This window comes from Lepidochelys olivacea, assembly GCF_965140295.1.
Source record: "Lepidochelys olivacea isolate rLepOli2 genome assembly, chromosome: 8".
In the NCBI taxonomy this organism is placed as follows: domain Eukaryota; kingdom Metazoa; phylum Chordata; order Testudines; family Cheloniidae; genus Lepidochelys; species Lepidochelys olivacea.
In genome coordinates, this window is record NC_140418.1 from 73,497,035 (window position 1) to 73,512,098 (window position 15,064).

Sequence of the window (15,064 nt, forward strand, 5' to 3'; positions counted from 1 at the left end):
CAGACAATCGTTTTGCGCCCTTTTTCCTGGGTTACCTGTGCAGACGCCATACTACAGCAAGCATGGAGCCCACTCAGCTCACTGTCACCGTACATCTCCTGTGTGCTGGCAGATGCGGTACTGCATTGCTACACAGCAGCAGCTCATTGCCTTGTGGCAGCAGAGGTGCAATAGGCCTGATAACCATTGTCATCATGTCCTAGGTGCTCTTGGCCACGTCTGTGAGGCAGTCAGGAGCGCCTGGGCAGACATGGGCGCAGGGACATAAATAGGAGTGACTCGACCAGGTTATTCTCTTTAGCCCTGCTGGCAGTCATATTGCACCGTCTTCTGCCAAGCAGCCAGGAGGTGAGGATGGCTAGCAGTCCTGCTGCACCGTCTGAGACCAGCCTAAGATGTAAACTATAGCTGGAGTGGATCAAAACAAGAAATAGACCAGATTTGTTTTGTATTCATTTGCTCCCCCTTCCCTCCCTCCATGAAATCAACGGCTGGCAATCGTTTCGGTGAGGTCTCTCAGGGGCACCTTGAAAAGTTTAATGGAGATTCAGTCCTACCTGGAATAGCAGGGGGAAGGATAGCTCAGTGGGTTGAGCATTGGCCTGCTAAACACAGGGTTTTGAGTTCAATCTTTGAGGGGGGGGCCATTCTTTGTGACAATTGTTTTTGTTTCTCCTTGATGTAAAGCCACCCCCTTTGTTGATTTTAATTCCCTGCAAGCCAACCCTGTAAGCCATGTCGTCAGTCACCCCTCCCTCTATCAGACAAACGTTCCGTGCCTTTTTTCCGTGCAGACGCCATACCACGGCAAGCATGGAGCCTGCTCAGATCACTTTGGCAATTATGAGCACATTAAACACCACGCGCGTTATCCAGCAGTATATACAGCACCAGAACCTGCCAAAGCGAAATCGAGTGAGTAGGCGACATCAGCACAGTGACGAGAGTGATGAGGACAGGGACACAGTACGGCCCTGGCAATGTGGGCATCGTGGTGCTAATGGGGCAGGTTCATGCCGTGGAATGCCGATTCTGGGTCCGGGAAACAAGCACAGACTGGTGGGACTGCATAGTGTTGCAGGTTTGGGACGATTCCAGTGGCTGTGAAACTTTCGCATGCGTAAGGGCACTTTCATGGAACTTTGCGACTTGCTTTCCCCTGCCCTGAAGTGCCAGAATACCAAGATGAGAGCAGCCCTCACAGTTGAGAAGTGAGTGGCAAGAGTCCTGTGGAAGCTTGCAACGCCAGATAGCTACCGGTCAGTCGGGAATCAGTTTGGAGTGGGCAAATCTACTATAGGGGCTGCTGTGATCCAAGAGGCCAACGTAATCAAAGATCTGCTGCTATCAAGGGTAGTAACTCTGGGAAATGTGCAGGTTATAGTGGGTGGTTTTGCTGCAGTGGGATTCCCTAACTGTGGTTGGGCGATAGATGGAACCCATATCCCTATGTTGGCACTGGAGCACCAAGCCAGCGAGTATATAAACTGAAAGGGGTACTTTTCAATGGTGCTGCAGGCACTGGTTGATCACAAGGGACGTTTCACCAACATCAACGTGGGATGGCTGGGAAAGGTACATGACGCTCGCATCTTCAGGAACTCTGGTCTGTTTCAAAAGCTGAAGGAAGGGACTTTCTTCCCAGACCAGAAAATAACCGTTGGGGATGTTGAAATGCCTATATTTATCCTTGTGGACTCAGCCTACCCCTTAATGCCAGGGTTCATGAAGCTATACACGGGCAGCCTGGACAGTAGTTAGGAGCTGTTCATCTACAGGCTGAGCAAGTGCAGAATGGTGGTAGAATGTGCATTTGGACGTTTACTGACTCACTTAGACCTCAGCGAAACCAATATTCCCATTGTTGCTGCTGCTTGCTGTGTGATCCACAGTATCTGAGAGAGTAAGAGGAGATGTTTATGGCGGGATGGGAGGTTGAGGCAATTCATCTGGCCGCTGGTTACACTCAGCCAGACACCAGGGCGGTTAGAAGAGCACAGGAGGGTGCACTGCGCATCAGAGAATCTTTGAAAACTAGTTTCATGACTGGCTAGGCTACGGTGTGAAAGTTCTGTTTTTCTCCTTGATGAAACCCCCCACCCCCTCTTGGTTCACTCTACTTCCCTGTAAGCTAATCACCCTCCCCTTCCCCCTCGATCACCGCTTGCAGAGGCAATAAAGTCATTGTTGCTTCACATTCATGCATTCTTTATTAATTCATCACCCAAATAGGGAGATAACTGCCAAGGTAGCCTGGGAGGGGTGGGGGAGGAGGGAAGGACAAGGCCACACAGCAGTTTAAAAGTTTAAAACTTTAAAGCTTATTGAATGCCAGCCTTCTGTTGCTTGGACAATCCTCTGGGGTGGAGTGGCTGGATGGCCGGAGGCCCCCCCCACTGTGTTCCTGGGCGTCTAGCTGAGGAGGCTATGGAACTTGGGGAGGAGGGCGGTTGGTTACACAGGGGCTGCAGTGGCAGTCTGTGCTCCAGTTGCCTTTCCTGCAGCTCAACCATTTGCTGGAGCATATTAGTTTGATCCTCTAGCAGCCTCAGCATTGAATCCTGCCTCCTGTCATCACGCTGCCGCCACCTATCATCTTCAGCCCTCTCTTCAGCCCGCCACCTCTCCTCATGTTCATGTTGTGCTTTCCTGCACTCTGACATTGTCTGCCTCCATGCATTTGTCTGTGCTCTGTCAGTGTGGGAGGACAGCATGAGGTCAGAGAACATTTCATCGCGACTGCGTTTTTTTTGCCTTCTAATCTTCGCTAGCCTCTGGGAAGGAGAAGATACTGTGATCCTTGAAACACATGCAGCTGGTGGAGGAAAAAAAAGGGAGAGTGGTTTTTAAAAACACACATTTTATAGAAGAATGGGTACATTTTCACGGAAAACTTTGCTGATAACATTACATACATAGCACATGTGCTTTCGTTACAGGGTCGCACCACGTGGCTCCCCCCACCACGTGGCTCATCCCTCCCCCACCGCATGGCTAACGGCTGAACAGAAATGTTCCCTGCCACAGACAAACAGCCTAGCAGGAATGGGCACCTCTGAATGTCCCCTTAAGAAAAGCACCCTATTTCAACTAGGTGACCATGACTGATACCTCTCTCCTGAGGATAACACAGAGATAAAGAATGGATGTTGTTTGAACGTCAGCATGCTGCCATGCTTTCTTATACAATGATTCCAGACTATGTGCTCCTTGCCTGGCGTGGTAAAGTGTCCTACCATGGTGGACAGAATAAGGCTGCCCTCCCCAGAAACCTTTTGCAAAGGCTTTCGGAGTACATCCAGGAGAGCTGTATGGAGATGTCCCTGGAGGATTTCCACTCCATCCCCAGACACATTAACAGACTTTTCCAGTAGCTGTGCTGGCCGCGAATGCCAGGGCAAATGAATCATTAAACACGCTTGCTTTTAAACCATGTATACTATTTAAAAAGGTACACTCACCAGAGGTCCCTTCTCCGCCTGGCAGGTCCAGGAGGCAGTCTTGAGTGGGTTCGGGGGTACTGGCTCCAGGTCCAGGGTGAGAAACAGTTCCTGGCTGTCGGGAAAACTGGTTTCTCCGCTTGCTTGCTGTGAGCTATCTACAACCTCGCCATCATCCTCTTCCTTGTCCCCAAAACCTGCTTCCGTGTTGCCTCCCACTGCATTGACGGAGTCAAAGCACAGGGTTGGGGTCGTGGTGGCTGAACCCCCTAAAATGGCATGCAGCTCATCATAGAAGCGGCATGTTTGGGGCTCTGACCCGGAGCAGCCGTTTGCCTCTGGTTTTCTGGTAGGCTTGCCTCAGCTCCTTAAGTTTCGCGCGGCTCTGCTTCTGGTCCCTGTTATGGCCTCTGTCCTTCATTCCCTGGGAGATTTTTACAAAAGTTTTGGCATTTCAAAAACTGGAATGGAGTTCTGATAACACTGATTCGTCTCCCCATACAGCGATCAGATCACGTACTTCCCGTTCGGTCCATGCTGGAGCTCTTTTGTGATTCTGGGATTCCATCATGGTCACCTCTGCTGATGAGCTCTGCACTCACCTGCAGCTTGCCATCCTGGCCAAACAGGAAATGAGATTCAAAAGTTCGCGGACCTTTTCCTGTCTACCTGGCCAGTGCATCTGAGTTGAGAGCGCTGTCCAGAGCGGTCACAATGGAGCACTCTGGGATAGCTCCCGGAGGCCTATACCGTCGAGTTGCATCCACACTACCCCAAATTCGACCTGGCAAGGCTGATTTCAGCGCTAATCCCCTTGTCGGGGGTGAGTAAAGAAATCTATTTTAAGAGCCCTTCAAGTTGGGAAAAAAGGGCTTCGTTGTGTGGACGGGTGCAGGGTTAAATCAATTTAACGCTCCTAAATTCGACCAACTCCTAGTGTAGACAAGGCCTTACTGGAGAATAACTTAATGTGGGTCTATTTGCCAGTTACAACCATTACCACCAGTGGTTTGTTGGGGTGTGACCATTTTGCGTGGGATAATCTTACAATCCTTAACCATCTTCTGACTTCTCTATCTACTATGCAGTGAGTATGGTAAACTAACAAAGTAACCGGAGGTGATGTTGCCCTGTTTAAAAAAAACAAAACAACAAAAACAAAAAAACAAAACCACCTCAGTCAGTTTCTCTCTTTTGGTTTCTCTTAAATGACAGAGAAGGTGGAACACAGATTTTTGCAAGAGCAGCAGTTATTCTGCAGGGTTGTTCATTGTACTGGTATACTTTTCATTTTGTGCTGAAAATGAGATGAGTAAAATCTGACAGTTTATACTAAATCTAGATGAGAGAAAAGTGAAGACTATAGTCCTGGTTCATGACTTACTCCTGAGAAAACTGTACCAAAAAAGTAAAATTCTGCACATTTTATGTCCATAAATAAATGTGGAGGCTCCAGCATGGCAGTGGGGAGCACAGGTCACTGGCTGTATGGAGGTGGGAGATCACCCTGCAGCCCCCTCCCCGGGTGGACTCGGTGCTGAGGCTGCACCCAACCCAGTGCAAGGGCCGGGCCTGTCCCAGAAACACCCCAGGGTCCTGCCCCTCCATGCCAGGTGCACCAAGATAGCAAGCAAGAGGGACAAACTCGTATACATGCCCAGCCCTGGCCCCTGATCCAGGTGAGGAGCAGGTAGGATCCAAGTGTAAAGGGGCTTGCTGTGAGGGGATCCAGGTGTAGAGTGAGAAGGTTCTGTGCGGGGAGCTTGGTGGGGGGGGTCTGGGTGCAGTGAGGGCTCTGGATCTGGGAGTTCTGAGGGGGGGAATGAGATTCAATGGGGGGATTTGGGTATGGGGGGGTCCAGATGAGTGGGAGTTGGGCAGCCAGCGGAGCAGCTCCCAGTGTACAGTGACCACTGACCCACAGCTGAGGAGTGATGAGGCAGGAATTGGGGGTAGGTACAGAGGTTTCTAGGGTGGGTCTGACCCAAACCTGGACCTGGCTGTTCCTTGCAAGGGAAGAGGAAGTCCTGTTCTCCTCATCCAAGCTGGGACTAGCAGCTGAACCTGGTGCAGGTTAGGAGTCACCAGCCTTCTCTTCCTCCTCCCCGCCCGTGATTTCTCTCTCCACCAGCTGCTCTGGGCGCCAGAAACATGTCTGTGTTGCTGGGGAGGGGCATGTGACTGCTTTTGTGGCTTCCCTGTCAGAAGTTATTTTTCTGCAGGGAAGCAAAGAAATCTGTGCAGGACATGAATTTTGCATGCACATCCCTTTAGACACCAAGATCTAATCAGAATGATGTGATTAGTGTTTAGTTTGGTTTTAGGCAGTTCATATTTGTGGATTGTATTTGTTTCTAGTCTTAGTAGTCATTCATTTGTAGTCCTGGTAGTCTATCAATCTGATCAGTGCCATGCCTTCTCAAAGTGGTCACTGGTCTCTCTCTGACCACAGGTTTTTTTGGGGCTGCAGTCTAGGAGTGAATGGGACAAGTCTTAAGTAAAAACATATGTTACCTGGCAGGTATGACTTCCTTGTTAAGTAGTGTTTTGGTTCTATTCTTTAGCTGAATTGTCTTTCCATTAAACAGAAATATTGTGGGTTTATTTTCTACACTTGACTGTTGGGTTTGTCATGGCAATTTGTTCTTATGTTTATTCATGGAAGCTGTTACACTTAAGCCTCATCTCACAGTTTAGCTGGCATAGCTATGTTGGTGAGAAATATGAAGAAAAAAAAAACCCCTACATGATATAACTGTGCTGCTCTAGTGTAAAAGTACTACTTATGGCAAAAAAGTATAGATTCTCTTGACAGTATAGATTGCTTTGCTTTGATTGGGGAATTGGTACAAACTATACTAGTGTAGCAAGACCTTAGTAGTACTGAAGAAGTTGTTGGTGTAGATGGAAGGAATGTTTAACTGATCTTCAGTGTGACCTGTAAAGGAAAACAATTGGATTTTTGCCTTTTATGTGATAGTTTTAACTAGTTGTTTTTAATAATAGAAATTCTAGTTCTGCCTGTACTGAAGGCCTCTGGTTACTAGAGAACAAATACAATGATGACCTCAAATGTCAGAGTGAAATCTGTGTATTTGAAAGGGTCAGGAGGATATTTAGTCAGACCATTTAAAACCTTGTTTTTGTTAAGACCTTCTTAACTTCAAAGAATAACATAGGCTTCCTCCCTCTGAAGTATGAGTCAGCATGCTGTCCCTTTAGTTGAATTATGAGGTCTCATAATTCATACCGTCTTAGGCATCCAGACAATCCTCAAGCAAGCCAGGTTTGGTATTCCTGATATTTAAGGTAAAAGACAAGCAAGAGAACTCTATTGATGTGGGGAGGAGGCAGCAACTCTACAGTCTTCACAAATCATAGAGTCAAGAACGGGCATAAACCCAACTTAATCCTTTCTTGGTTACCTATAAAACACTTGTATAATGGCCAAAAGTGTCTAATTCATTATCTGAGCAGTATCGCCAATGGTGCTGGAACACTTTTTATAGTGGGGGTGCTATGAGCCATTGAACCAAACTGTAAATCCTGCATATAATGGAAACCACTTCAAGTCAGGTCTGCAGCACCCGCCCTGTACCTTTAGTTCCAGCACCTATTAATATCTCAGTGATGGTGCAGGATCCAAAAACCTTTGTTCTCATAAGATGAGAACATTTATTCATATGTTGCTATTTCACTTGCTGCTATTGTAGAGCTTGACTAACCGATTTCTACTGCATTGGGAAATTATCAGAACACTGGTATGTCTGAGAAATGTTATAAAATATCCTATGATACAAATTAGCTTTACATTTGGACTAAAATATTTCAGGGGAGAGCACAATGCCATCTCTTTTTAAGTAACTAATTTGTATTACAGATTGCCCTGAAATATGATCCACAGGCAGAAGAAGATCTACGCAATTGGATAGAAGAGGTTACGGGGCTGACCGTTGGTGCAAACTTTCAGTTGGGCTTAAAGGATGGCATAATCCTATGCGAGTAAGAAACAAATTTTCTTTTTATCTTAGTTAGTTTTGCTCTTTCCAGGTTCTAGAGAGCACTAGCTGAGGACTCCCTTTTGAATATATCACAGTTCTCAATAATCAGAATACAGTTACTACCAGGGAAGAGTCTGCTTCCATGTCTGCTTTCTCTTCCTTGGGCTCAAGAAAGACTGAGAATTGAACCCAGATCACCGGCATTTCAACAACATTTATCAGAGATATGACACTACAGTATGAAACTGGCACATTTTTATGGATTTGTGTATGAATTAAGAGACTTATCAGATTTCTTCGAGCCTAAAATAGGCCCTTTACATAAATCTAAATCTTTTAACCATGACCAGACATGTTTTGCATCAAGTCACTACATCTATGGTAGCATGAACAATAAAGATTTTTACATAATGCCTGTACAAATAGTGTGAAAATGAGATTCACTATTTACACATTTCATTAATTTTTTCCCAGACTTATAAACAAACTGCAGCCAGGATCAGTGAAGAAAATCAATCAATCAGAACTAAATTGGCATCAGGTAAAAAAAATAAAAAATCCCACCTCCTTTGTTTCCAGAACTGACGTGAATGGGATTTTACTGCCTCTTTACTTAAATCTTTCCAGTGGTTGATTAACTATGTGTATGAAGTCTTAAGCAAATGGGTAGACTTGGTTGTCCTCTAAATGCTACTTCAGTACAAATGTTTAATAGCAGCTTTAATTACTAGCAGAAATTTCAGGTATTAGACAAATAGCAAGACTACTTCCTTAGGAGGAAAAATTTTTAAAATGTCTGTCTTAGTTAAACTTTTAACTAGAACTTTCCACCCAGCCAAAGCTGCTAAATACCACAGTCTATGCCATATGAAGTTAACAGCCCTGTATGCCATACTGTTCAAGGTTATTGCATGAAATGTCATTCTGCAAAATAGGAATAAATACCACTGAAATCCTTTCATTACGCTTTTTTTAAGCGGTGTTGGACAAAATATTGGTATATAACTCAAAAAAAGATTAAAATGGCAAAATGCACAAGCAGTAATTGTATCTCTGATATCCAGATTAAAATTTAAATTAGGCTACAAATTTGTTCTTGTACATAAGGATTGGTCTGTCTAGTACACAAGACAAGTTATGCTTGATAGTCCCTTGTAAATGGTCTAGGACTGGTCTAAACTAAACAGCCTTAAGAACAGTTCTTCTGTCATGCCTCTGAAAGAAAAGGCCAAATTTAGTCCTTACTTATGCTCTATGCAACCCCCCTCATCCTGACTGGGACCTAGAGGCACTACCCAAAAACAACTAATAAATAGTACCTGAAGTTAGGCTGAATATGTCCCAGTGAGTCAACAGTAAGATGCACAGTAAAAACAGGTATTTCACATTTGACAGGTTATTAATGAACCAGTTTAAGTTAAGCTGGACATTAAGTGCCTTCTGAAACACACCCGTTATTCCATAATTTCTATAAATTGTAGTTCTTCCTTCAAAAAAGTATTTTATAACACAACTCCGTGGAACTAGACTATTGGCACAGAAATTTGACTTTTTTTTTGCAGGGGGAGGGGTATTATTGAAACCAGTGGCTCTCAACCTTTCCAGACTACTGTACCCCTTTCATGAGTCTGAACTGTCTTGCATACCCCCAAGTTTCACCTTGCTTACAAAATCAGACATAGGTGTGCTGTGACACATGTATTTCTATTGCTGAAAAAATTGCTTGCCTTTCTCATTTTTACAATATAATTATAAAATAAATCAACTGGAATATAAATATTGTACTTACATTTCAGTGTCTAGTATATAGAGCAGTATAAACAAATCATTGTATGAAATTTTAGTTTGTAGTGACTTCGCTTGTACTTTGTACGTAGCCTGTTGTAAAACTAGGCAAATATCTAGATGAGTTGATGTACCCCCTAGAAGACCTCAGCGTACCCCCAGAGGTATGCATATCCCTGGTTGAGAACCACTGATTTAAACTAGAACATCTCTGGGGAAAACAGACAGATGCTGTGTAGTGCCTTGTCAAAGACATCTGCCAGGGATGTCAGCCACTAGCCACTGTTGGAGACAGTGGCCAGACTAGATGGACCCCAAGTCCGATCGGGTATAGCAGTTCTGTGTACAAAACAAAAAATCCAAATGCAGAATGAATGATTGTTATGTTAAGCTTTACCACCCATTTACTTTGCTCTATGTTGTGTCCCATCTGTATTACATCTTGGCTAAAGTCTTCAAGGCAGGGAGCTTGTCAAAGTTCCTACTGTACTTTTGAAGCTATAAATATTTTCCAAAATGAAACATTTGCCTCGACATGTTTTATTTTTCAGTTGGAGAACATTGGGAATTTTATCAAAGCCATCCAAGTCTATGGTATGAAGCCACATGATATTTTTGAAGCAAATGATCTTTATGAGAATGGGAACATGACCCAAGTTCAGACTTCACTTGTGGCACTAGCTGGTCTGGTAAGTATTTATCTACACAGAATATACTGTACCACACTGAACTGGTAGAAATCCATGCATTGGCCAGAATCATTCCTTCCACTCAAAAGCATAGAACACTTGGCAGGCAAGTCCTTCTGGTATGCTGCTCTCTCCCCCACGGGTCCTGCAGAAGCCACACTTTGGGTGCCTTGGTTTCTCCCTTGTCAAGGTAGGGGGTACAAGGATTGTGAGTAAGAGAGGGTTGGGATTATGAAAGTCCCCTGCTTACATGTGACAACCCAGGAAGGAGTTTGACACAGTATTAACTCATGCTAAATCTTCTCCACAACAGCTGTTGAGCAGCCACAGAGTAACTTTGCTAATGGTGGCTTGATACATACTAAAGCTATTCTTGCAGGGAGCAGAAGCCAAGAGGGTTAGCTGTCCGTACAGGACAATGTTTTTTCTGTGGACTGGGGATGTCCTAGGTCTGTGAGGTAGGAAGGTCTTGTGTGTGTTCTGAGTACAGCAGCCAAACCCCATTCGCTAGAGGAGAAGTCTGAGAATGTGGAGGTTAACCTCAGAATCCTTAATAACTTTAGACCCTCCCCAGGCCATGTTTTTTTCAGGGTGAATACGACCAGTGAATCACATGTATTACTCCTTCTGAATTTCACATGGCTATATGAATAATTACTATTGTGGTTAGCTATGTAAATAGTAGAAAAAATCCTGCCAAAGAACACTTACCTCATTGTACAGGATGACTGTAGTTGAATATTAGAAAATGTTTCTAGCAGTAAAAGATATACATACTAAATGTAAGGTTTCAGAGTAGCAGCTGTATTAGTCTGTATTCGCAAAAAGAAAAGGAGTACTAGTGGCACCTTAGAGACTAACCAATTTATTTGAGCATCAGTTTTCGTGAGCTACAGCTCACTTCATCGGATGCATCCAGTGAAGTGAGCTGTAGCTCACGAAAGCTTATGCTCAAATAAATTGGTTAGTCTCTAAGGTGCCACTAGTACTCCTTTTCTTTATACTAAATGTAAGACTTTGTCAAGTAATACTTTCTCTTTTCAAGCAAATCAAAAACTTGCTGGCCAATATTTTAAAGAAGTGACTAATGATTTTAGGTGATGGTTCTTTAGTTCCCATAGTGACACCTTAAAGGGACTGATTTTCAGAGTACAGAGATGCAGCACTTTCTGAAAATCAGGCCCACATAAGGCATCTTAAATTTGGGACCCAAAAGTTGAGGCACTCAACTATTAGTCACTTTTGAAAAGCTTAGCCTGCTGTCCTTGGATGGGGTGTAATTCCTTCAAGAAGTTCTAGTGGCAAGAAGTATGATTTGAAAAGTGAGTGTTCACTTTTTGAATGACTTATTTCTACTTAGGCAAAAACCAAAGGATTCCATACCACAATTGATATTGGTGTCAAATATGCAGAAAAGCAAGCAAGGAGTTTTGATGCAGGAAAACTAAAAGCTGGCCAAAGTGTAATTGGCCTGCAGGTAAGCATGAGATTAAAGTTTTGTGTATGGTAAACCAAATTTGAGAAACCATCCTCAAATGTGATAGATAATTTGCTGTTTGAAAAAGCAATTGATTGTAAAGTGGTATTCACTTAAGGGCTTGTCTGTATGAACGTTTAGTGCATGGCAAATGTAAATCTACCACACGCTAGCCTGCTGTGTACGAACTGTCCATGTGGACATTGCCATTGCAAACTACAAGTTCTCTAGTGCGCTTTGTAGTATCCAGCAGCAGGCTCGCATGAGGTAGATTTATACCACAGCTTGCTGCGTGCTGTTTATGTAGACAAGCCCTAAAATGGGTTGCTGGTTTCTCACCTAGAACAAGTTCTCTTTCTGCTGTTAGTGTGCGGTTTGTGTTCTGTCCTTGTAAACAATTGATAGGATTTCTAAAATTGAGTGACAGTCAGTGAAAGGAGTTTCTTCCTCTACTGTAATCTCTAAATTAGGCTTAGTAGAATTAGATATTTATCAATAAATGTTAATTTCACTGTACACACACAAGTAGATAAAAAATATTTCCATTCCTACAAATGAGCAAAGAAAGAAAAATGCTGTTTGAGAACTTGAGTCCCACCTTACTGTTTATAAAACATGTTGTTTTACCAGCATTAGAAGAGCTGGAACAGGGGGTGCTGTTTAGGTAGCTTTAAACTTTTTGAATTGCAGCATCTGCTATCATTAAATAATTATTCATTGACCCCTTTCATCTCCCCATATGTTCCTGCAACTGTGAAAATTTAAATTGGCAAAAATGAAAAAAAAAAAAGCATAACCTTTAATTTTACACAACTGAATATTTAAAAGCAATGATCATGCTTAAAAATAAACATTGATCTGTCAAAACTATAAAAAATAGAATTCTGCCAGGCCTAAATATAATAGAGATACAGAAGTGGGCTTAATGGTTCTTGTAAACATTGTTTCTCTATCCCAAAAAATAGTGGTTTAGAAGCAAGTTAGAAGCTTGCTGGATGCAGTGCTACTTTGAATTTTGAGGGGTCTGTTCTTTCCATTTTCTGTGCTAATCAATCAGAATAAGACAATAGCATCAAACGTTAATTTGTTGTACCACACAACTGCAAGTACAGTAGAACCTCAGTTACGAACACCTTGGGATTGGAGGTTGTTTGTAACTCTGAACAAAACATTATGGTGTTCTTTCAAAAGTTTACAACTCACTTAATACTGCTTTGAAACTTTACTATGCAGAAGAAAAATGCTGCTTTTAACTATCTTAATTTAAATGAAACAAGCAATTTCTTTGCCTTGTCCATTTTTTTTAAACTTTCCCTTTTTTGGTAGTTTACGTTTAACACAGCAGTGTATTTGCTTTTTTCTCTGATACTACCTGATTGCGTACTTCCAGTTCCAAATGAGGTGTGTAGTTGGCTGGTCAGTTCATAACTCAGGTGTTCATAACTCTGAGGTTTTACTGTAATATGATATGAATTAGCCTTTCCATCATAGCTAAAATATGCATTAGTGCACAAAATGAAATTAGGTTTCTCTCTCTAATCAGCACGCTATTGGACATAGCCATTGAAATATGGCATTGGATTACTTGTCATTCTTTGCTCAAGAGAAGCTCAGTATCTGTTTAGAAGTGAACATTAAGGTCAATGGCCAAGCTGTAACTGCTTTCTCTATGTTAAGGTCCAACCAATGCAATTGTTGTTTGGATCTCTGTTCTTGGACTAGGTCTCCTTGAGTTGCTATATCACCCTTTTTTGTGTTTTTATAAAGATGGGAACCAATAAGTGTGCCAGCCAGGCAGGTATGACTGCTTATGGGACCAGAAGGCATCTCTATGATCCAAAAATGCAAACTGATAAACCATTTGACCAGACAACAATTAGCCTACAGATGGGTACTAACAAAGGGGCCAGTCAGGTAAGCAAGGTTACATGTGATACAGTATTTCAAAATCAGCTATTGTCATGACACTGCAACACTCCAGGGGGCAGGCAGATAGGTGACAGGCTGAAGGGGTGGATCTGCATCTTGCTAAGGAAGTCTTCAGTTGAGACCTTGGGTGGGCACAATACCAGTAGTGCATCCTTGCAATGATTCAAGAGCTGAGTCTCTTGTGGGCACATGATCTACTTCCTGCTGAAAAGAACTAGAGGGAACAAAAAACAGTGCCTACAGCCAGCCCCTTTTTCTGGCTGTATTGTCAGAAAAATAAGGGGAAATTTCATTTCACATACTCACTAGCCAAAACCAAAACGAAAGACAGCTCCCTGGGCAGTATCCTGGTTGAATGTCCACCATTCCCTTTGCAACATCCAAAAGGGGGGCATGCTGGGCTTCTCAGCAGGGCCTTCCTACTAGGGGTTGTAGAGCTATAGCTTAACTTTTTTCACTGCTGTGTTTAGTAGGTGTTAACTGTTGGTCCTGTAATATTATTGTATTTTAAGTCACTTTTTCCATTCAGCTTGTACAAGTGGATGCTGTACATACAGAACTCAGTGTCAGGATTCTTAACTGAATTTTAGAGTATCCTTACCATAATGATTACTTTATTATCCTGTTTCACTAGGCTGGGATGCTGGCACCAGGCACCAGAAGAGATATTTATGACCAGAAGCTCACATTACAGCCAGTGGACAACTCTACTATTTCACTACAAATGGGTACTAACAAAGTGGCTTCCCAGAAGGGAATGAGCGTGTATGGGCTTGGACGACAAGTGTATGACCCGAAATATTGTGCTGCTCCAACAGAACCTGTAATTCATAATGGAAGCCAAGGAACAGGAACTAATGGGTCAGAAATCAGCGATAGTGATTATCAGGCAGAATATCCAGACGACTATCATGGCGAGTACCAGGATGACTATCAAAGAGATTACCATGGTCAGTACAGTGACCAGGGCATTGATTATTAGATCTGAACCACATGCTCAGTATATTAGTCCATTATTTTATTCAGTAAAAACAAAACTAGCCTTGTGGAATTGTTACCCGTCTTCCTACACACTATGCTTAATGTTCCTAAAGAAAGATTGCCTTACATACATTCCTTTTTCCTTTCTCTGCCTTTTCCCTCTTCTAGTTGCCTTTAGTGCTGTAACAGTTGTAATCTACAGCATAACCAATAACTGCATATGAAGTAAAAAGGAATACTGTGAAAGGGGAGTACTCTTGTACAGCCAATTCTTTTAATAAAGATCTATGCATCTTCACAATCCCCTACTTAAATAGGTATTTACACACCACATCCACCCCTCCTTTTACTTATTTAGTACTTACCTAATTTCTGCATGGAACACTGAAAAGACTTCCATGCTTATGTTAAATGCTAAAAGTTAAGCTGCAGTATATTAGTAAATAATTACTTTATTTCTGCAGTATGGTTTGCTTTTTTAAAGTCAGACAGTAGACAGGATAAATGTGCATTTGTGATTGTGTATTCATTCCATTATCTAAACTGACCAAACTCCTAGAATAGTTGTCTTACTAAAAAGGGAGCTTGTACAAAGTCCTTGAGCCCACAGAAGTCCCATGTTTTGATGGTGCATTTATTTTTATTGTATGTGCCATAATATATCCATGTAGAAATGCTTTTTCTTCCTTGAACTGTATTTATTGCCACATTTCTCATCATAAACTGATCCCATTGTATTTTTATAAATATTTTTTTCTTGAA

The 15,064-nt window shown here is 42.7% G+C and overlaps 1 protein-coding gene across 1 annotated transcript in view; it reads left to right on the top strand.

Moving 5' to 3' along the window:
• Window positions 1-15,064, top strand: part of CNN3 (calponin 3) — a 54,945-nt gene extending 39,881 nt beyond the window's left edge. Inside the window, exons 2-7 of the mRNA XM_084638047.1 lie at window positions 7,321-7,442; window positions 7,916-7,982; window positions 9,778-9,915; window positions 11,276-11,392; window positions 13,160-13,306; window positions 13,956-15,064. Coding sequence (XP_084494173.1) covers window positions 7,321-7,442; window positions 7,916-7,982; window positions 9,778-9,915; window positions 11,276-11,392; window positions 13,160-13,306; window positions 13,956-14,303 — 939 coding nt within the window. The 3' untranslated portion in view covers window positions 14,304-15,064. The remainder of the gene's footprint in view (window positions 1-7,320; window positions 7,443-7,915; window positions 7,983-9,777; window positions 9,916-11,275; window positions 11,393-13,159; window positions 13,307-13,955) is intronic.